The sequence below is a fragment of the Panulirus ornatus genome, chromosome 33 (genome assembly GCF_036320965.1).
Source record: "Panulirus ornatus isolate Po-2019 chromosome 33, ASM3632096v1, whole genome shotgun sequence".
Classification (NCBI taxonomy): domain Eukaryota; kingdom Metazoa; phylum Arthropoda; class Malacostraca; order Decapoda; family Palinuridae; genus Panulirus; species Panulirus ornatus.
Genome location: NC_092256.1, coordinates 1,903,018 through 1,927,434, shown reverse-complemented (window position 1 = coordinate 1,927,434; position 24,417 = coordinate 1,903,018). Strand labels below are relative to the sequence as shown.

The following is a 24,417-nucleotide window of genomic DNA, read 5'->3' as shown; positions in this document are numbered from 1 at the left end:
TCTTATTCACATTTACTCTCAGCTTTCTTCTTTCACACACTTTCCCAAACTCGGTTGCCAGCTTCTACAGTTTCTCACCCAAATCAGCCACCAGCGCTGCATCATCAGCAAACAACTGACTCACTTCCCAAGCTCTCTCATCCACAACAGACTGCATACTTGCCCCTCTTTCCAAAACTCTTGTATTCAACTCCCTAACAACCCCATCCATAAACAAATTAAACAACCATGGAGACATCACGCACCCCTAGTGCAAACTGACATTAACTGAGAACCAATCACTTTCCTATCTTCCTACTTGTACATATGCTTTACATCCTCGATTAAAACTTTTCACTGCTTCTAACAACTTGCCTCCCTCACCATATATTCTTAATACCTTCCACAGAGCATCTCTATCAACTCTATCACATGCCTTCTCCAGATCCATAAATGCTACATACAAATCCATTTGCTTTTCTATGTATTTCTCACATACATTCTTCAGAGCAAACACCTGAGCCACACATCCTCTACCACTTCTGAAACCACACTGCTCTTCCCTAATCTGATGCTCTGTACATGCCTTCACCCTCTCAATCAATACCCTCCCATATAATTTCCCAGGAATACTCGACAAACTTATACCTCTGCAATTTGAGCACTCACCTTTATCCCCTTTGCCTTTGTACAATGGCACTATGCAAGCATAGGTACATTAAATAAAGAAAATATTAAATCAAAGTGTAGTAATAAACACATTTACACCAAAATCTTTATTGGTATCACTTAATACAAGAGTATTCTATACAAAAAAAAAAAAAGATCAAACCTCAAGCCTGAGCTGGGATGTAACAGATATGGAGGAAATTATCAGGATGGCTGAGGTGCTCACTAAGCCACTGTATAGGTGTATCCCGAGGTGCCTCAACACCATGAATTACCACTCGGTCACCTGAAAATATATATCAAGTTGAGCTTGACTTAGATCCATTGTCCACTCTTGTGGGCCAAATATGCTACTTTCCACTTACAGAGCAGAATGCCCTATGAATAACCTTTTCAAAAGTCTTCTGACCTCATATAGTGTAAGAGGCCCAACAACAGTGGTCAAAATATTCAATAACAATCCAACCTATTTAGCTATGCAGAAATCCTGGAATACATTTATACTATTTGGCTATATATCCAGTATTAAATTAACAGTTCAATCAATAATATCTGTTAAGGAACTGGGCCACAATTTTTCATCTCATTTGGGTGTATGTATGCATGTATGGATGTGTAATGACACTCATAAGGCGCAATCTCTTGAACATACACTATTATCATGCAGCATCTTAAACTTCTGTATGCTGTCTGCATTAAGCAAGTCTTCAGTACTTATCTGTACCGTATGGAGAGGGAGTTCTACACTTCTGGGACCCCATCTTAGGAACTTTCTCAACTACCTTACAAATTCTTAAATCTATATATGTTGTTTGCATTAACCATGTCCTTAGTCTTCTTATGAGTGTCATTACTTATTTCTAAAGACCTACCTGTACTGTATAGGGAAGACTTTTACACTCTTGAACATTCTCTACAGTCAAACAACTTCTTAAAACTATGCATTCTCTCTGCATCAACCACATCCTTTGTCATCTTTTTCCACTCATGCACCACTCTTATTCTATAAAAGTACCTCTTTACATCTTTTCTAACAAGTTTCTTGTTTTACTTCACATCATGTCATCTCTTCAAGAAATGTTCATTTCAATATTGTAGGTCATGAAGCTTCACCTTTTCAGCAGGCCCTCCTTATGAATTCTTTCATTTATTACAAAGTGTCATTCTCAGGTATGGATTATAAACTCATTCTTTATTAACTATTCAATCATTTCTTTCTTCCCTCTTTCTTTCCTTCCAATATCTATATATATATATATATATATATATATATATATATATATATATATATATATATATATATATATATATATATATATATGTCTGATCATTATCTTGTGGAGGCTAAGGTGAAGATTAGTATGGGTTTTCAGAAAAGAAGAGTGAATGTTGGGGTGAAGAAGGTGGTGAGAGTAAGTGAGCTTGGGAAGGAGACCTGTGTGAAGAAGTATCTGGAGAGACTGTGTACAGAATGGAAAAAGGTGAGAACAATGGAAGTAAGGGGAGTGGGGGAGGAATGGGATGTATTTAGGGAATCAGTGATGGATTGCGCAAAAGATGCTTGTGGCATGAGAAGAGTGGGAGGTGGGCTGTTTAGAAAGGGTAGTGAGTGGTGGGATGAAGAAGTAAGAGTATTAGTGAAAGAGAAGAGAGAGGCATTTGGACGATTTTTGCAGGGAAAAAATGCAATTGAGTGGGAGAAGTATAAAAGAAAGAGACAGGAGGTCAAGAGAAAGGTGCAAGAGGTGAAAAAAAGGGCAAATGAGAGTTGGGGTGAGAGACTATCAGTAAATTTTAGGGAGAATAAAAAGATGTTCTGGAAGGAGGTAAATAGGGTGCGTAAGACAAGGGAGCAAATGGGAACTTCAGTGAAGGGCGTAAATGGGGAGGTGATAACAAGTAGTGGTGATGTGAGGAGGAGATGGAATGAGTATTTTGAAGGTTTGTTGAATGTGTCTGATGACAGAGTGGCAGATATAGGGTGTTTGGGTCGAGGTGGTGTGCAAAGTGAGAGGGTTAGGGAAAATGATTTGGTAAACAGAGAAGAGGTAGTAAAAGCTTTGCGGAAGATGAAAGCCGGCAAGGCAGCAGGTTTGGATGGTATTGCAGTGGAATTTATTAAAAAAGGGGGTGAATGTATTGTTGACTGGTTGGTAAGGTTATTTAATGTATGTATGACTCATGGTGAGGTGCCTGAGGATTGGCGGAATGCGTGCATAGTGCCATTGTACAAAGGCAAAGGGGATAAGAGTGAGTGCTCAAATTACAGAGGTATAAGTTTGTTGAGTATTCCTGGTAAATTATATGGGAGGGTATTGATTGAGAGGGTGAAGGCATGTACAGAGCATCAGATTGGGGAAGAGCAGTGTGGTTTCAGAAGTGGTAGAGGATGTGTGGATCAGGTGTTTGCTCTGAAGAATGTATGTGAGAAATACTTAGAAAAGCAAATGGATTTGTATGTAGCATTTATGGATCTGGAGAAGGCATATGATAGAGTTGATAGAGATGCTCTGTGGAAGGTATTAAGAATATATGGTGTGGGAGGCAAGTTGTTAGAAGCAGTGAAAAGTTTTTATCGAGGATGTAAGGCATGTGTACGTGTAGGAAGAGAGGAAAGTGATTGGTTCTCAGTGAATGTAGGTTTGCGGCAGGGGTGTGTGATGTCTCCATGGTTGTTTAATTTGTTTATGGATGGGGTTGTTAGGGAGGTAAATGCAAGAGTTTTGGAAAGAGGGGCAAGTATGAAGTCTGTTGGGGATGAGAGAGCTTGGGAAGTGAGTCAGTTGTTGTTCGCTGATGATACAGCGCTGGTGGCTGATTCATGTGAGAAACTGCAGAAGCTGGTGACGGAGTTTGGTAAAGTGTGTGGAAGAAGAAAGTTAAGAGTAAATGTGAATAAGAGCAAGGTTATTAGGTACAGTAGGGTTGAGGGTCAAGTCAATTGGGAGGTGAGTTTGAATGGAGAAAAACTGGAGGAAGTGAAGTGTTTTAGATATCTGGGAGTGGATCTGTCAGCGGATGGAACCATGGAAGCGGAAGTGGATCATAGGGTGGGGGAGGGGGCGAAAATTTTGGGAGCCTTGAAAAATGTGTGGAAGTCGAGAACATTATCCCGGAAAGCAAAAATGGGTATGTTTGAAGGAATAGTGGTTCCAACAATGTTGTATGGTTGCGAGGCGTGGGCTATGGATAGAGTTGTGCGCAGGAGGATGGATGTGCTGGAAATGAGATGTTTGAGGACAATGTGTGGTGTGAGGTGGTTTGATCGAGTAAGTAACGTAAGGGTAAGAGAGATGTGTGGAAATAAAAAGAGCGTGGTTGAGAGAGCAGAAGAGGGTGTTTTGAAGTGGTTTGGGCACATGGAGAGAATGAGTGAGGAAAGATTGACCAAGAGGATATATGTGTCGGAGGTGGAGGGAACGAGGAGAAGAGGGAGACCAAATTGGAGGTGGAAAGATGGAGTGAAAAGGATTTTGTGTGATCGGGGCCTGAACATGCAGGAGGGTGAAAGGAGGGCAAGAAATAGAGTGAATTGGAGCGATGTGGTATACAGGGGTTGACGTGCTGTCAGTGGATTGAATCAAGGCATGTGAAGCGTCCGGGGTAAACATGGAAAGCTGTGTAGGTATGTATATTTGCGTGTGTGGACGTGTGTATGTACATGTGTATGGGGGGGGGGGGGGGGGTTGGGCCATTTCTTTCGTCTGTTTCCTTGCGCTACCTCGCAAACGCGGGAGACAGCGACAAAGTATAAAAAAAAAAAAAAAAAAAATATATATATATATATATATATCAGTTCTTTAGACATTTCTATATTTTTCATTTCAAACATCAGTTCACCTATTATATAGCTTTGGTTGGCTATGTATGGTATTTGTACTCTTGTTTCCTTCTTTCATCACCAGAAAATGAAAGACAAATTTTCTATCTCTGCAAGTTGAACAATTTACATTATCAATCTGTGGTAATAACTGTAATAACCTATCCTATCCATAATTCTTTTTCTTTTTAAACTATATGTGCTGCATGGGGCTCCCTTCCCCTGAATAGTCTCTACTGTAGTATCACACAACTTAAATCAATATATACTGTCTGTATTAACCATTTCCTCAGTCTTTCCATTCCATTCATCCAACACTCTTTTTTTTTTTTTTTTTTTTTTTTTTTGTCTCCCGCGTTTGCGAGGTAGCGCAAGGAAACAGACGAAAGAAATGGCCCAACCCACCCCCATACACATGTATATACATACATCCACACATGCAAATATACATACCTACACAGCTTTCCATGGTTTACCCCAGACGCTTCACATGCCCTGATTCAATCCACTGACAGCACGTCCACCCCGGTATACCACATCAACCAACACTTATACTGTACTATAAAAGAACTTCTATACATTGTTCTTAAGTTTCTTGCTCAATCTAATTATAAGTATTCTGGTTGTTCTATCCCTGCATCCCTTGAATAACTGTTCACTGTCCACTTCATCACTCTGTTTTAAAAACCTAAATGCAATCAAGTCATCCCACTCTCTTCTCTCTTCCAGATGGCACAAATTTAAGCCTCTAGCATTTCCCTGTGTCATGCTGACTGTTGAAGGTAACCTTAATCCTATACTGCAAAACTGTAATGGCTATGGATAATATCAACTCCATTTATTGTGGAAACCAAAGATTTGTTTTATAAGAGAATAACAGTAGAATCAGTTCATAGGCCCCCTGCACAGACACCAGAGATTTTAACATGCCAGTAAAGAGGAAAGATATGCCTTTCAAGCATGGGAACTCAGTACTTTGAAGGTAATATATAATTGGCTTATGAGGGAAAAAATAATTTTACTGATTCTGAGAAATTCAAGACTAGGCAAGGAAATGTCATCATTTTTTGGCCCTATGTGGATGCCATCTTGCTCTGCTGAACTCGGACAAGTATAAATACAGAATTATTCTTTTCCTTATAAGTTCTTGCTAACTTAACTAATTCAATGTTGGTCTCATATTCTAATGTTCAAAACTAAATCAGCTTCTGTTGGTGTTATCAGTGTGACACTGTTCAGCCAAGGATTGACGGGGGACAAAACTATACTAAATGGATCCTAATTATCATACCACAAAAAAACAGTGTCACAACAGGAATGTTATAGCACTGTGGCAGAGTCAGAAGGATCACACACTCCTTCAATTCTAATTCTCCTTCAATATGAAATTTTTTGTGTAATCACCTATTCATTTTTTACCTACTTGTGCTGCACAGAGAGGGAGTTTTACACTCACAGAGTCCCAGCTCTTACCATTCTCTTCTTTCATACAGCTTCTTAAATATATGTATGCTGTCTGCATTAATCATGTTCTAAGTCATTCTATCATATTCCTCAACCACTCTTATTCTGCATTATGAAATTACTTTACATCTATTTTAACAGGTTCTTCCTTAATCTCATGTTATGTCCTCCCGTTGCTCTATTCCTAAACCTCTTGAAGAACTGTTCACTATGTCATTGATATCTTTTAATATCTTACACACTATTATCAGGTCACCCTTCACTCTTCTCTCTTCCAAGTTGCATAATACCTTTATGAACAGTATAGAAAGAGAATTCTAAACTTGTGGGCCTGTCTCCTGAACTTTCTATACCATCAAGTACCTTTTAAAAATTTTGTAAACTGCCAACATTCACTACCTTATTGGCTAGCTTAATCCAACCATCCACTTCCATAATACTAAACCCGTACTTCTTAACATGCTTCCTAACAAGCTGTTTACTCAGCTTCTCATTATGGTCTCTGGTTACTCGGGTGCTGCATCTCTTAAAGAATTATTCCCAGTTAGTGTGATCCAGCTGATTTAGAAACTTGAAAGCTGTTATCAGACACCTCCCCACTCTCTCTCTCTCCTCTCCTTTATGGCAGCCTCTCTTTGAAGATGAATTCTCTTAATTCAGGTACCATCTTAGTTGTTCTTCTCTGTACCCTTTCAATCATATCTTTATTTTTTCTTTAAGTGTAGTGAACAGACATGTGAGGCATAATCTAGTTTTTGTCCAATATGTGTAATGAATAATCTAATGAAAGTCTTTGTCCACACATTTCAATGCAATTCTCGTATTTGCCAGCAGAAAATTTACCTCTCGCAATTCTCCTAATGTGTAGCTCATTCTATACATGTCTCCTAATGTGTAGCTCTTGCTATATATTAGGCACATGCACTTACTTGGATTAAATTTCATCACCCATTTGTCTGATCAATTTTGGAGTTTCTCCTGCTCCTTCTGTAGGCTGATGCAATCATCATTATTCTTTATTTTCCTAACAATCTTGGCATCATCTACAAGAACGTTTAGATGTGATTAAAGTCCATCAGGCAAGACACTTATCTACACAAAGAACAGCAGCAGGCCCAATACTGAGCCCTGTGCATGCCACCTGTAGCTCCAGCCCACTTCAAGGATCTTCTTTCACCTATGCTCTTTCTTAATTTCCAACAAGGTAGTCCTATATCCAGTGACAGAGCCCATCCCTTATTCCTGCTTGTAAACCTAAGGTTTTATCAACCTCCAATAAGGAACTGTGTCACGGGCTTTCTGGCAGTCAAAGAACACAGTACACCTTTCCCTATCTTTGATCTGAGATGGAAATTTTTTACATGACTGGTTAAGCATGACCTCCTTTTTGTAAGGCCATGTTGTCTCCAAATTAAAACTTTCTCTTATGCAGTTAGTCACTAATTTGCTTTCTGATTATCTTTTCTAATGCTTTACAAAATATATGTATTACAGAGACCAGCCTGTAGTTCAACATAATTTCTCAATCCCCTTCATTATACATACAGGCACAACATTTGCCCTTTTCCAAATCTTTGGAACTACAACTTCCAGTATCAACTTCCTAAGCATTTCAAGTGGTCTAGCAAGTGCCTCCACATATTGTTTCAGCAGGTAAAGGCAGACTTCATCAGGATCATGGGCTTCATATGGGCCAAGTGTTTTCATAGCTCTATTATGTCATTTCTGTCATTACTATATGTTCCGAGACTTCATCCTCCTCCCACCTTGGTAATGCATAGTCCTCTAGAGTGAACACATTTTTGAACTTATTCATTTCCTCATCACCCTCAAGAATTCTTCCTTCCAAGCACCTTAGTCTCATCAGTTACTCTTCCACTATGAGTTTGTTTCCGATGAACTTATATAAAGGTTTTGGATTAGCTTCAGCTTTTTTCAAAATCCCTTTGCTCCTCCCTCCTTACTTCTTATTTTTTGCTCTGTATCTTTCATATGCTCACTGGCTGCACTGTCTTTTACATCTCTATAGTAAATCTCTGAGCTATCTCAATACATGACATTTCATTTTAAACCATATCTCTTTCCATTTTGGTGTGTGTGCATGTGTGTGTGTCTGTGTGTGTGTGTAAGTGTGTGTGTGTGTGTGTAGGTAATCAATTATGTACTGTATGGTGGGGAGGGGTGCTTTACATTGGTGGGGCTGCATCTCCTGTACATTTTCTATTATCATACAACTTCTTAAATGAATGTACTCTTTCTGCATTAATGATGTCCTCAGTCATTCTATTATATTCATCCACCACTCTTATACTACAAAAGTACTTTATATCTTTTCTAACAAGCTCTTTGCTTAATTTCATGTTAAGTTCTCTTATTGCTCTATCCTTACATCTCTTGAAGAGCTGTTCTCTGTCCACATCACTGATGTGTTAAAACAGGAATCGGCAACCTCTGCGAGCCAGATCGCATATTATATTAGTAGATGGTGGGCCAGATAAAAGCCATAAAAAAGCTTAAATTACAGGAATTATCCATTTAAATACATCATTATATTTTGCCTCAAATTAATGAATAACATGTGCGAGAAAATCGTTTGAGCTTAACCAAGTTGCCAATCAGTGATCAAAGAGCTCTACTTAGCTGTAATCTACTTCAATCAAGGCATCATTTATCTTTATCAAAAAGACACAAAGAATCTCTAAGACATAAAAAAGTATGAAAATCATACATTAATTGTTGGTAATTAAGTATGATAAAAAATAAACTAATTCCAATGCAAAATGTTGATGGATCAATGTGAAACTTGATCTTGTTTGTTTCATGAAAGCTTCTCAATACTGGGTGTCAGACTTGTTGATGCCAAGAGCAAGACATAATCCAGATGTCTGCATTAATCATGTCCTCATCCAATCTGTTCCATTCATCCACCACTCGAACATTATAAAAGTATTTCTTCATATCCTTAAGTGTTTTACCTATTTTTATGTTATATCCTCTGGTTGCTCTACCCCTACATGTTTCAAAAAACTGTTTGCTGTTCACACTGTTAATCTGTTTTAAAAACCTAAAAGCTTGTGATTAGGTCACCCTTCACTCTTTTCTTTTCCAAACTGGGTTAATTTGAAGCCTCCAGCCTTTCCCTGTAAGTTAGCTTTCTTAATTCTGGTACCTCTTTGTTGTCCTTCTTCAAAACTGAAGAGCAAATTCTAGTTTTGGCCTTATGTATGCAACAAATAGCTTGCTTAAAGTTTCCTCATCAATATTCCTGAAAGCTATTCTGTTATTTGCCAGCAGACAATTTGTCTTCCTATCTGTACTCCTGATATGGGACTCTGGCACCAGGTTAGAGACAATGTTGACTCCTAAGCCCTTCTCACATGCAGAATCCTACTTATTTCCTGATAGCCCATCATTTGCTTTGTCCTATCCTCATTAATTTACATTTGCCTGAATGAATTTCATCACACATTTTCTGACCAACTTTGGAGTCTGTTTAGGTGCTCTTGTAAGCTGATGCTATCCTCCTCACTTTTCAATTCTCTCATGACTGTTGCATCATCAGTAAACACATTCAGGCAGGATTCCATACCTTCAGGCAAGCCATTAACAAAGATCAAAAAGATTAATGGTCTAAGAACTGAGCCACATGGCATTCTGCTGGTCACCTTAACCCATTTAGAAAAGGCTCCTCCAATAAGCATTCTTTGTCCCTCCGGCTGACATAATTTTCTATCCATTGTAGGAGCTTTCCCTTATTCCTGCCAGGTGATCCAACATCTCCCACATGGTTTAGTGGCAAATGCCTTCTGACAGTCCATCAAGTTTTCCCTTTTGTCCAAGACTAACCTCATTCTCTCAGAGAACTCTGAGAGGTCAATAACCCACAACCTCCTCTATCTAAAATCATGCTGTCTCACAACAGAAATTTCCTCTTTGCAGAAAGTCATCCACTTGCTTTCTAAGAATCTTTTTCATAACCATATATACCACACTCATTAGCAAGAACTGTCTGCAGTTCATTAGCTGTTCCTAATTTCCTTTCTTACGTAAAGGTATGATGTTTGCCCTTTTCCATTCCCTTGTCACTATTGCCTTTCTTCAATGACATCCTGGACGGTACTTAAAATGATTTACCAAGCATATCTACACACAATGGGGAGGTGATAACAAGTAGTGGTGATGTGAGAAGGAGATGGAATGAGTATTTTGAAGGTTTGTTGAATGTGTCTGATGACAGAGTGGCAGATATAGGGTGTTTGGGTCGAGGTGGTGTGCAAAGTGAGAGGGTTAGGGAAAATGATTTGGTAAACAGAGAAGAGGTAGTAAAAGCTTTGCGGAAGATGAAAGCCGGCAAGGCAGCAGGTTTGGATGGTATTGCAGTGGAATTTATTAAAAAAGGGGGTGACTGTATTGTTGACTGGTTGGTAAGGTTATTTAATGTATGTATGACTCATGGTGAGGTGCCTGAGGATTGGCGGAATGCTTGCATAGTGCCGTTGTACAAAGGCAAAGGGGATAAGAGTGAGTGCTCAAATTACAGAGGTATAAGTTTGTTGAGTATTCCTGGTAAATTATATGGGAGGGTATTGATTGAGAGGGTGAAGGCATGTACAGAGCATCAGATTGGGGAAGAGCAGTGTGGTTTCAGAAGTGGTAGAGGATGTGTGGATCAGGTGTTTGCTTTGAAGAATGTATGTGAGAAATACTTAGAAAAGCAAATGGATTTGTATGTAGCATTTATGGATCTGGAGAAGGCATATGATAGAGTTGATAGAGATGCTCTGTGGAAGGTATTAAGAATATATGGTGTGGGAGGCAAGTTGTTAGAAGCAGTGAAAAGTTTTTATCGAGGATGTAAGGCATGTGTACGTGTAGGAAGAGAGGAAAGTGATTGGTTCTCAGTGAATGTAGGTTTGCGGCAGGGGTGTGTGATGTCTCCATGGTTGTTTAATTTGTTTATGGATGGGGTTGTTAGGGAGGTAAATGCAAGAGTTTTGGAAAGAGGGGCAAGTATGAAGTCTGTTGGGGATGAGAGAGCTTGGGAAGTGAGTCAGTTGTTGTTCGCTGATGATACAGCGCTGGTGGCGGATTCATGTGAGAAACTGCAGAAGCTGGTGACGGAGTTTGGTAAAGTGTGTGGAAGAAGAAAGTTAAGAGTAAATGTCAATAAGAGCAAGGTTATTAGGTACAGTAGGGTTGAGGGTCAAGTCAATTGGGAGGTGAGTTTGATTGGTGAGAGGCTGGAGGAAGTGAAGTGTTTTAGATATCTGGGAGTGGATCTGTCAGCGGATGGAACCATGGAAGCGGAAGTGGATCATAGGGTGGGGGAGGGGGCGAAAATTTTGGGAGCCTTGAAAAATGTGTGGAAGTCGAGAACATTATCCCGGAAAGCAAAAATGGGTATGTTTGAAGGAATAGTAGTTCCAACAATGTTGTATGATTGCGAGGCGTGGGCTATGGATAGAGTTGTGCGCAGGAGGATGGATGTGCTGGAAATGAGATGTTTGAGGACAATGTGTGGTGTGAGGTGGTTTGATCGAGTAAGCAACGTAAGGGTAAGAGAGATGTGTGGAAATAAAAAGAGCGTGGTTGAGAGAGCAGAAGAGGGTGTTTTGAAATGGTTTGGGCACATGGAGAGAATGAGTGAGGAAAGATTGACCAAGAGGATATATGTGTCGGAGGTGGAGGGAACGAGGAGAAGAGGGAGACCAAATTGGAGGTGGAAAGATGGAGTGAAAAGGATTTTGTGTGATCGGGGCCTGAACATGCAGGAGGGTGAAAGGAGGGCAAGGAATAGAGTGAATTGGAGCGATGTGGTATACAGGGGTTGACGTGCTGTCAGTGGATTGAATCAAGGCATGTGAAGCGTCTGGGGTAAACCATGGAAGGCTGTGTAGGTATGTATATTTGCGTGTGTGGACGTGTGTATGTACATGTGTATGGGGGGGGTTGGGCCATTTCTTTCGTCTGTTTCCTTGCGCTACCTCGCAAACGCGGGAGACAGCGACAAAGTATAAAAAAAAAAAAAAAAAAAAAAAAAAAAATCTACACACAAAAAAAGGGGGGTGACTCTGTTGTTGACTGGTTGGTAAGGATATTCAATGTATGTATGGGTCCTGGTGAAGTGCCTGAGGATTGGCAGAAAAGCAAAGGGGATAAAGGTGAGTGTTCAAATTACAGAGGTATAAGTTTGTTGAGTATTACTGGGAAATCATATGGGAGGGTACTGAGTGAGAGGGTAAAGGCATGTACAAAGCATCAGATTGGGGAAGAGCAGTGTGGTTTCAAAAGTGGTAGAGGATGTGTGGATCAGGTGTTTGCTTTGAAGATTGTATGTGAGAAGTACTTAGAAAAACAGACGGATTTGTAGGTAGCATTTACGGATCTGAAGAAGGCATATGATAGGGATGCTCTGTGGAAGGTATTAAGAGTATATGGTGTGGGAGGTAAGTTGCTAGAAGCAGTGAAAAGGTTCTACCAAAGAAGTAAGGCATGTGTATGGGTAGGAAGAGAGGAAAGTGATTGGTTCCCAGTGAATGTCGGTTTGCGGCAGAGGTGCGTGATGTCTCCATGGTTGTTTAATTTCTTTATGGATGGGGTTGTTAGGGAGGTGAATGCAAGAGTTTTGGAAAGAGGGGCAAGTATGCAGTCTGTTGTAGGTGAGAGGGCTTGGGAAGTGAGTCAATTGTTGTTCACTGATGATACAGGTACAGCACTGGTGGCTGATTCAAGTGAGAAACTGCAGAAGTTGGTGACTGAGTTTGGTAAAAAGTGTGAAAGAAGAAAGCTGAGACTAAATTTGAATAAGAGGAAGGTTACTAGGTTCAGAGGTATTGAGGGACATGTCAATTGGGAGGTAGGTTTGAGTTGAGAAAAACTGGAGGAAATGAAGTGTTTTAGATATCTGGGAGTGGATTTAGCAGCAGATGGAACCATGGAAGAGGAAGTGAGTCACAGGGTGGGGGAGGGGCCGAAGGATCTGGGAGCATTGAAGAATGTGTGGAAGGCGAGAACGTTATCTCGTAGAGCAAAAATGGGTATGTTTGAAGGAACAGTGGTTCCAACAATGTTATATGGTTGCAAGGCATGGGCTATAGATAGGGTAGTGCAGAGGAGGGTGGATGTGTTGGAAATGAGATGTTCGAGGACAATGTGTGGTGTGAGGTGGTTTGATTGAGTAAGTAATGAAAGGGTAAGAGAGATGTGTGGTAATAAAAAGAGTGTGGTTGAGAGAGCAGAAGGTGTACTGATATGGGTTGTTCACGTGAAGAGAATGAGTGAGGAAAGATCAACAAAGAGGATATATGTGTCAGAGGTGGAGGGAACAAGGAGAAGTGGGAAACCAAACTGGAGGTGGAAGGATGGAATGAAAAAGATTTTGAGCGATAAGGGCCTGAACATACAGGAGGGTGAAGGGCATGCAAGGAATAGAGTGAATTGGAAGGATGTGGTATATCGGGGTCGATGTGCTGTCAATGGAGTGAACCAGGGCATGTGAAGCATCTGAGGTAAACCGTGGAAAGTACTGTGGGGGCTGGATGTGGAAAGTAGCTGTGGTTTTGGTGCATGACACATAACAGCTAGAGACTGAGTGTGAATGAATGTGGCCTTTGTTGTCTTTTCCTAGTGCTACCTCGCACGTGCGTGAGGAGGGGGGTGCCATTTCATGTGTGGCAGGGTGGCGACGGGAATGGATGAAGGCAGCAAGTATGAATATGTACATGTCTATATATGTATATGTATGTATATGTTGAAATGTATAGGTAAGTATATGTGCGTGTGTGGGCGTTTATGTATATACATGTGTATGTGGATGGGTTGGGCCATTCTTTTGTCTGTTTCCTTGTGCTACCTCGTTAATGAGGGAGACAGCGAATAAGTACAATAAATTAATAAATATCTTCACACATCTTTATCACATACGTGATATTTTATCAGAGCAATGAGTCCTGTATAGGTCAAGTCCTTTTACAATTCTGTCAATATCTTTTCCAGATTCTTCTTCCTCTTCCTCATACTCGTCTGCCATTTCCTGCATTAGCAAGGTAACACCAGAAATAACATGTTGCTCCTTCTAAACTACATTGCACCGATGCACTCTGTCCCATGCATGCCTTTCATTCACAAGCATGTTCATGCCCCAATCATTCACTTCACTCCATCCTTCCATCTCAAATTTAGTCTATCCTTCTCATCCCCTCCGCTTCTGACACATACATCCTCTTTATCAACCTCTCCCCACTCATTCTCTCCATAAGTCCAAACTATTTCATAAAAACCCTTTTCAGATCTCTTAACCACATTCTTCTTATCACCACATCTCTTTCTTACCTTTTTTTTTTTACTTATTCAATCAAACCATCTCATATTACATATTGTCCTCACACATATCATTTCCTACACATCCATCCTCCTCCACACATAATCATCTATAGCCCTAGTCTTGGATCCATACAACACTGTTGGGGTTATCATACTTTCAAAAATACCTATTTTTGCCCTCCCAGAAAACAACCTCTCTTTCCACATATTCCTCTATGTTCCAAGAACCTTTGCCTACTCACTCATCCTATTACACTTCCACTCCCACTGTTCCATTCACTGCCATGTCCAGTCTCATGTATCTAAATCACCTCACTTCCTCCAAATTTTCTCCATCCAAACTTACATCCCAACAAAGCTGTCACTCTGCTAAATCTAATAACCTTGCTTTTATTCACTTTTACTATAAGCTTTCCCCTTTCACACACATTCCCAAACTCGGACAAAAACTTCTGCAGTTTCTCATTCATTCGAATGTGCTGTTTCACTCGCAAACAACGAACTCACTTCCCTCTCTCCAAGACCCCTGCATTTAACTTCTTCACAAACAGATTAAACATTCAAGTTGACATTACACATCTTTGCCACAGACCTATCTTCACCTAAAACCACTCACCTGTCTCTAACTACTCACAAATGCACCTTACACTCTTGATAAAAATTGCTTTTAGTAGTTTTTCTTCCTCACCATATAATCATAAGATGTTCCACAAGGCATCTCTATCAACTGTATCAAGTGGTTTCTCCAGATCCACAAATGTCACATACAAATACTTCTGTTTCTCTAAGTATTTCTTACACACATTTCTTAAAGTAAACACCTGATCCAAACATTCCCTAACACTCCCAAATCCAGGTTATTCCTCACCAGTCTGATGTCTTCACCTTCCTTATCACCACTCTCCTATGCAACTTACCAGGTACATTCAAACTTATCCCTCCATATCTCAAACACTCACCTTTATCCCCCTTGCCTTCATACACAACCACTATATATGCATTCTGCCAATCTTTAGGCACTTCTTCATCATCCATACATACAGTGAAAATCCTTGCTAACCAATCAACACCACAGTTACACCCTTTCTTTAGAAATTCAACTGCACGACCACTCACTCCTGCCACATTTCATCTTAAGCAAGGCTTTCACTGCCTTTTCTCAATTTATCAAACCACTTTCTATGACTCTCTCACTGTGCACACCTTTCTGACACAAACACCCCCATCAATAACCTTATCATCAAATACATTCAATAATCCTGCAAAATACTCATTCATCTACTCACCTCATCACTACCCATTACCAATTCCCCCATTGCTTCACTTAAGTTCCCAATTGTTTCTTTGTTTTTCTTACACAATTAATCTTCTTCCAAAACATCTCATTCTCTCTGAATTTTACAGATACTTCCTCACCCCAATTCTCATCTACCCACTTTTTCAACTCCTATACCTTCCTCCTGACCTGCTGCCACTTTCTCTTGTACATTATTCTTCCCTGTAAGAAATGCCCATACACCCGTCTTTTCTCTTTCAATAACAACTTTACTTCATCATTCCATCACTCACCACCCTTTTATCATTTGCTAAACTCCCATCTTGCATAAACAATACACTTCACTCTCACATGCTAGAGCTGCTTCCCTAAATACTTCCCAATGCTCACTCACTGCCCATGTTTCATTTACTCTCACAATCTGTCATTTTATACTTAATTCTTGATGGAATTTCTTCATGTCTCTTTTTTAAACTCAGCTACTTTCCCAACCCTTGTCTTATTCATATAATTAACACTTATCTGGAACCTTTATAAATCTTCACCCTCACCTCTACCAGGTAATGATCAGATATTCCACCAGCTTCCCTTCTAAACACACATTCAAAAGTCTCTCTTATGTACTGACAGCTGGGAAAGTATTGCTGCAGTTTTGGTGTCATACTTAATGACACAACAGACGAAAGAAACTGAACAAAGGTCGTGACTCTTGAGTCATGTTGGTATCCCTGTGTTTGCCTTATATGGGTAAATGTGGATTTGGCAGTGATATACACACCCTTGTATGCATACAGTTGATATGGAATCGTGATTGTAATTCTTAACAAAACACATAAATGATGTGGTGTTCGTGTCATCTCTAATGCAAAATCGTGCATGTGGCATTACCAGCACCTCTCCAATTGCTAATTTGAGGGGACTCTGTCAGGCAACATAGACTGTTTGGGAAACAGACACATTATGTGATTAATTTTCAGCTTGCCTCAATAATAGATGTTAGAGGACACCTGGAACTTCAATAATTGACCGAGGATCCCTGAGTGAGGCTTGCCAAAAGACAATTAAAAAGAGGAAATAAATGGATAAACTGGCAACGAGGTCATCCAGGACTAGGGTGGTTCCTGGTGGCACCTGAGTCTTGGTAGCGATAAAACCAGCATGAATCAATGGGTGATGACACGCCAGTCCTCCGTAAAACTTCTCAAAAGCTATACCCCTCCCTGTGAAGGGTGACAATAGTTGCTTGCGCACCTTCTGAACACTCCATCCATAGTGAATGCCATAATCTTCAGAGGAGTTTACAATATTGACTCACATGGTGTTCCATGTGTGTCAATAATTTCAACACAAATCCAAAGCCTGCTGAATGCAGTGTCTGCAATTCTTGCCCTTAACGACCTCAATATAAGAGTGTGTTATGGTCATTCTTAAAGTCCAAATTGGCAACTTCTACTACTGAAAGATTCATATGTCTTGATACATGTCTGGTATTGTTGTTAGAACAAGTATGAATAGAAAAGAAATAACATGAAAAAACTACAAATGTTATTACATCATTGGGCCATGCACCTCAGAAACAGGTTTACCAACCCTTCAAATATGCTCACTCTGATATCCATCATACCCAGCTGCAACGATACTTTCCAGGCTGACTGTACACAAGAAATTAGTATATAATCCAATAATGCCCTATTGCCATCTTTCCTACTCACCCATGTACATTTATGTATGTCTCATCTTTTAAACCAGGTAATTCATTCCTATATTCCTATTCACCACACTAAATACCCCATGCCCATCCCCCATTATACCTTAAATCATCTATCACTAATACTCAATCTTTTACACCAAAACTGTTGACACACACTCAGCCACTCTCAAAACATTTGTCTCTCATGGCTAGGTGCATTAGCACTAATAATCACCCTTCTCTTGCAATCTGCCTCTATCTTTACACCCACCAGTCTGGAGCTCACTTCCTTTCACTTTCACACATTACCACAACTGCCCTCACACCAACCCCTATGATCTAAGACATTCCCATCTATCTTTCCTTTCTCATCTTAGTTACATCCACACATATTGATCCTATTGAGGAGGATGAGCATTCCTTACTTGGCTCCTTCTGTTCCATCTTTTAGAATTTCAAATACAAAAAGGGGAGGTTCCATCCCCCTGCCCCTATCCCTCTTATTCACCTTCTACGACACACAAGAATAAGAGGAAGAATCATTTCTCCCCTAGTTGGAGGTATTACTAGGTTATAATGAAGAACAATCATAAGTATACATGGGTGAGTAGGAAGAATGGTCAGCAGGCATTAATGGAGTTCACAGTGATGAACAGACATGCAAACAGGAGACTCTTGGATGTGAATGTGCTCAGAGGAGCAGCTGGTGGAATGTATGATCATTAGCTGCTGGGGGCAAGGATTAAGTTTTGTAATAAATTTCTGGAAAACAGTAAATGACATGAGTACTAAGAGACTAGTGAAAGTAAGTGAGCTTGGAAGACACCTCTGTGAAGAAAAGTACAGAGAGATTAAGCATTGAATGGCAAAAGGTGAGAGAAAACAAAGCGAAGGGAGTGGGTGAGGAAAGGGAGGCAATTTAGGCCTCATGTGGTGCAGCAGTCAGCATTCCTGACCATGGCACATTCCTGGGCTGCCCAGGGTCAAGCACAAAGGTTCGAATCCTGGTTACAGCAGTCGGTCCACAGTCAATTTAGATGTTCATCCATCCCTAGGGATTTGTCGACAAAATGAGTACATGACTCAGGTTCCCTATCCCGTACCTTATATAGGGAAAGGGGATAAGGGAGAAACAATACTTCCCCCGTATTCCCTGCATGTTGTAGATGGCAACCGGGGGTGGGGTGGGGGGGGGATTGGAAACCTTACCCTTCTTGTATTTCAATTTCTAAAAGTGGAAACAGAAGGGGTCAAGCGAGGAATGCTCATCTTCCTTAAAGGCTCAGATTGAGTTGTCAATGCGTGTACATGTAACCAAAAAGAGAAGAATGGAGAGATAGGTAGTTTGTTTGAGGAAAGAAACCTGGATGTTCTGACTTTGAGTGACATGAAGCTCAGGGGTAAAGGAGAAGAATGGTTTGGAAAAGTCTTGGGAGTAAAGTCAGGGGTTGGTTAGAAGACAAGAGCTAAGGAAGGAGTAGCACTACTCCTGAAGTAGGAGTTGTGGGAGTGTTTGATAAAGTGTAAGAAAGTAAATTCTCAATTGATGTGGGTAAAACTGAAAGTGGATGGAGACAGATGGGCGATTATTGATGCTTATCATGAGAGGCAAGTATTTTGGAAGCAGCTGAGTAAGTGTGTCAGTAGCTTTGGTGCACGGGACCAGGTAACAGTGATGGGTGATTTAAATGCAAAGGTGAGTAATGCGGCAGTTGAGGGTATAATTGAAGAAGAGCTTATAGAATTGTGTGCAGAAAATATACTGGTGATTGGAAATACCTGGTTTAAAAAGAGACATACATAAGTATATGTATATGAGTAGGAGAGATGGTAAAAGGGCATTACTACATTACGTATTAATTGATAGTCATGTAAAAGAGAGACTTATGGATGTTAATGTGCTGAGAGGGGCAACTGGTGGGATGTCTGACCACTATCTTGTGAAGGCTAAGGTTAAGATTTGTAGAGGTTTTAAAAAAAAGAGAAAATGTTGGGAGAAGGGAGTGGTGAGAGTAAGTGAGTTTGGAAAGGAGATTTGTGTGTGGAAGTACCAGGAGAGATTGAGTGTAGAATGGCAAAAGGTAAGGGCAAATGACGTGAGGTAAGTGGGTGATGAATGGGGTGTATTTAGGGAAGCAGTGATGGCATGTCTAAAAGTGCAAGTGGCAAGGGAAAGGTGGGAGGTGGGCATGAAGAAGTGAAAGAGAAAAGGGAGGCATTTGGACAATACTTACAAGGAAGGAGTGCCAATGACTGGGAGAGGTATAGAAGAAAGCATCAAGAGGTCAAGAGGAAGGTGCAAGGGTTGAAAAAGAGGGTAAATGAGAGTTGGGGTGACAGAGTATCATTCAACTTCAGGGAGAATGAAAATGTGTTTTGGAATGAGGTAAATAATGTGCAAAAGACAAGAGAACAATTGGGAACATCGGTGAAGGGGGCAAGGGGGAAGTGATAACAGATAGGGATGAAGTGAGAAGGAGATGGAGTGAGTATTTCGAAGGTTTGTTGAATATGTTTGATGAAAGAGTGGCAGATGTAGGGTGTTTAGGTCGGGGTGGTGTATGAGGTGAAAGGGCCACGGAGAATTGTTTGGTTTAGAAAGAAGAGATGGTGAAAGCCTTAAGGAAGATGAAATCTGGCAAGGAGGCAGGTTTGGATGGTACTGCAGTTGGATTTATTTAGAAAGAGGATGACTGTGTTGTTGATTGGTTGGATCCAAATATACATGGATCATGGCAAAGTACCTGAGGATTGGCAGAATGCATGTATAGTGCCATTGTACAAAGGCAAAGGGGATAAAGGTGAGTGTTTAAACTACAGAGGAATAAGTCTGCTACTCAGTATTCCTGGCAAATTGTATGGGGGAGTATTGATTGAGAGGGTGAAGGCATGTACAGAGCATCAGACTAGGGAGGAGCAGTGCGGTTGGAGGATGTGTGGATCAGGTGTTTACTTTCAAGAATGTGTGTGAGAAATATTCAGAAAAACAGATGGATCTGTAAATGGCATCTATGGATCTGGAGAAGGCATGTGATAGGGTTGATAAAGATGCTTTGTGGAGGATCTTAAGATTATGTGGTGTGGGAGGTAAGCTACTAGAAGCAGTGAAAAGTTTGTATCAAGGATGTAAGGCATGTGTACGAGTGGGAAGAGAGAAGAGCAACTGGTTCCCAGTGAAGGTCAGTCTGTGGAAGGGATGTGTAGTGTCTCCATGGTTGTTTAATTTGTTTATGGATGGGGTATTTAGGGAGGTAAATGCAAGAGTTTTGGAGATGGGGTGAGTATGCAGTCTGCCTGGGATGAGAAGGCCTGGGAAATGAGTCAGATGTTGTTTGCTGATGATTCTCACTTGAATCAACATTGGTGGCTAGTTCAAGTAAGAACATACAGAAGTTGGTGACTGAGTTTGGAAAAGTGTGTGAAAGGAAAAAGTTGAGAGTAAATGTAAAAAAGAGCAAGGTTATTAGGTTCAGAAGGGTTGAGGAACAAGTTAATTGGGATGTGGGTTTCAATGGAGAAAAACTGCAGGAAGTGAAGTGTTTTAGATATATGGGAGTGGACTTTGCAGCAAATGGAACCATGGAAGTGGAAGCGAGTCACAGAGGGTAGGGGAGAGGTTGAAAATTCTGAGAGCGATGAAGAATATGTGGAAAGATAAAATGTTGTCTCAGAAAACAACAAAGGGTATGTTTGAAGGAATAGTAGTTCCAACAACATTACATGGCTGCGAGACATGGACTATAGATAGGGTTTCAATAAAGGAGAAAGGATGTGCTGGAAACGAAATGTTTGAGGACAATACATGGTGTGAGGGTTTGATGGAGTAAGTAATAATAGGGTAAGAGAGGTGTGTGGAAATAAAAAGAGTGTGGTTGAGAAAGCAGAAGAGGGTGTGTTGAAATGGTTTGGACATATGAAGAGAAGAAGTGAGGAAAGGTTGACATAAACAGATGAATAATGGCCCATTCACTCATATACATTTATTCATACATAAACACCCATATATGCACATATACATACATATACAAAACAAAATATACATACATATACTTTTTTTTTTTTTGCTTTGTTGCTGTCTCCCGCGTTTGCGAGGTAGCGCAAGGAAACAGACAAAAGAAATGGCCCAACCCACCCCCATACACATGTTTATACATACGTCCACACATGCAAATATACATACCTACACAGCTTTCCATGGTTTACCCCAGACGCTTCACATGCCCTGATTCAATCCACTGACAGCACGTCAACCCCATACATATAATAAGTGGACTTTGCAGCAAATGGAACCATGGAAGTGGAAGCGAGTCACAGAGGGTGGGGGAGAGGTTGAAGATTCTGAGAGCGATGAAGAATATGTGGAAAGATAAAATGTTGTTTCAGAGAGCAACAAAGGGTATGTTTGAAGGAATAGTAGTTCCAACAACATTACATGGCTGTGAGACATGGACTATAGATAGGGTTTCAACAAAGGAGAAAGGATGTGCTGGAAATGAAATGTTTGGGGACAATACGTGGTGTGAGGTGGTTTGATGGAGTAAGTAATAATAGGGTTAGAGAGATGTGTGGAAATAAAAAGAGTGTGGTTGAGAAAGCAGAAAAGGGTGTGTTGAAATGGTTTGGACATATGAAGAGAAGAAGTGAGGAAAGGTTGACATAAACAGATGAATAATGGCCCATTCACTCATATACATTTATTCATACATAAACACCCATATACGCACATATACATACATATACAAAACAAAATATGCATACATATACATACACATACATATACATATATACACATGTACATTATTCATACCTGCTTGCCTTTATCCATTCTTGTCACTACCCTACCCCACAGGAAATAGCATTGCTAGCCCCACTTCTGTGAGATAGTACTAGGAAAACAGACAAAAAAGGCCACATTCTCTAGCTGTCATGTGTAATGCATCGAAACCACAGTTCCCTATCCACATTCAGGCCCCACATTACTTTCTATGGTTTACCTCAGATGCTTCACATGCCCTGGTTCAGTCCACTGACAGCATGTTGACAATGGTATACCACAACATTCCACTTCACTCTATTCCTTGCAAACCTCTCACCCTCCTGTATGTTCAGGCCTCGATCACTCAAAATCTTTTCCACGTCATCCTTACACCTCCAATTTGGTCTCACACTTCTTGTTCCCTCCACCTCTGACACATACATCCTCTTTGTCAATCTTTCCTAACTCATTTGCTCCAAATGTACAGACTATTTCACCACCCCTTCTTCTACTCTCTCAACCATACTTTTTTCATTTGTACACATCTCTCTTACCCTTTCATCACTTACTCGATCAAACCACCTCACATCACATATGTCCTCAAACGTTTCATTTCCAACACATCCATCTCCTCCTCACAACCATACAATGTTGCTGGAACTACTATTCCCTCAAACATAACCAATTTTGCTCTCCAAGATGATGTTATCCCCTTCCACACATTCTTCATTGCTCCCAGGACCTTTGCCCCTTCCCCACTCTGTGACTCACTTCTGCTTCCATGGTTCCATCCGCTATTAAGTCCATTCCCAGATATAAAAAACACTTCACTTCCTCCAATTTTTCTCCATTTAAACTTACATCCCAATTAACTTGTCCCACCACCCTACTAAACCTATAACCTTGCTCTTATTCACATTTACTCTCAGCTTTCTCCTTACACAGAATTTTCCAAACTCAGTCACCAACTTCTGCAGTTTATCACTTGAATCAGCCAATGGAGCTGTATCATCGGCAAACATCAACTGACTGACTTCCCAAGCCCTCTCACCTCCACCTCTCTCTCCAGAACTTTTGCATTTACCTCCCTAACCAACCCATACATAAAAAATCAATCAACCAAGGGTACATCACACACCCCTGAAACACACCAACATTCAATTGGAAACAATCACTCTCCTCTCTTTCTACTTGTACACATGCCTTATATGCTTGGTAAAAGCTTTTCACTGCTTCTGGCAACTTACCTTCCACACCATATATATATATATATATATATATATATATATATATATATATATATATATATATATATATATATATATATACACACACACACACATTATATTTATTTATTTTGCTTTGTCGCTATCTCCCGCGTTAGCGAGGTAGCGCAAGGAAACAGACGAAAGAATGGCCCAACCCGCCCACATACACATGTATATACATACATGTCCACACACGCACAATATACATACCTATACATCTCAATGTACACATATATATACACACACAGACATATATATATATACACATGTACATAATTCATACTGTCTGCCTTTATTTGTTCCCATCGCCACCTCGCCACACATGGAATAACAACCCCCTCCCCCCTCATGTGTGCGAGGTAGCGCTAGGAAAAACACCAAAGGCCCCATTCGTTCACACTCAGTCTCTAGCTGTCATGTAATAATGCACCGAAACCACAGCTCCCTTTCCACATCTAGGCCCCACACACTTTGCATGGTTTACCCCAGACGCTTCACATGCTCTGGTTCAATCCATTGACAGCACATCGACCCCGGTATACCACATCGTTCCAATTCACTCTATTCCTTGCACGCCTTTCACCCTCCTGCATGTTCAGGCCCCGATCACTCAAAATCTTTTTCACTCCATCTTTCCACCTCCAATTTGGTCTCCCACTTCTCCTCGTTCCCTCCACCTCTGACACATATATCCTCTTGGTCAATCTTTCCCCACTCATTCTCTCCATGTGACCAAACCATTTAAAAACACCCTCTTCTGCTCTCTCAACCACACTCTTTTTATTTCCACACATCTCTCTCACCCTTACATTACTTACTCAATCAAACTACCTCACACCACATATTGTCCTCAAACATCTCATTTCCAGCACATACACCCTCCTGCACACAACTCTATCCATAGCCCACACTTCGCAACCATACAACATTGTTGGAACCACTATTCCTTCAAACATACCCATTTTTGCTTTCCGAGATAATGTTCTCGACTTTCAAACATTCTTCAAGGCTCCCAGAATTTTCGCCCCCTCCGCCACCCTATGATTCACTTCCGCTTCCATGGTTCCATCCGCTGCCAGAGCCACTCCCAGATATCTAAAACATTTCACTTCCTCCAGCTTTTCTCCATTCAAACTTACCTCCCAATTGACTTGACCCTCAACCCTACTGTAC

The 24,417-nt window shown here is 40.6% G+C and overlaps 1 protein-coding gene across 1 annotated transcript in view; it reads right to left on the bottom strand.

Annotated features, from left to right (window-relative positions):
* Positions 1–740: 740 nt before the first annotated feature.
* The window catches only part of Atg5 (autophagy protein 5), a 144,885-nt gene continuing 121,208 nt past the window's right edge, over positions 741–24,417 (bottom strand). The window contains exon 3 of the mRNA XM_071681493.1: positions 741–934. Within this exon, the coding sequence (XP_071537594.1) occupies positions 813–934 (122 nt within the window). The 3' untranslated portion in view covers positions 741–812. The remainder of the gene's footprint in view (positions 935–24,417) is intronic.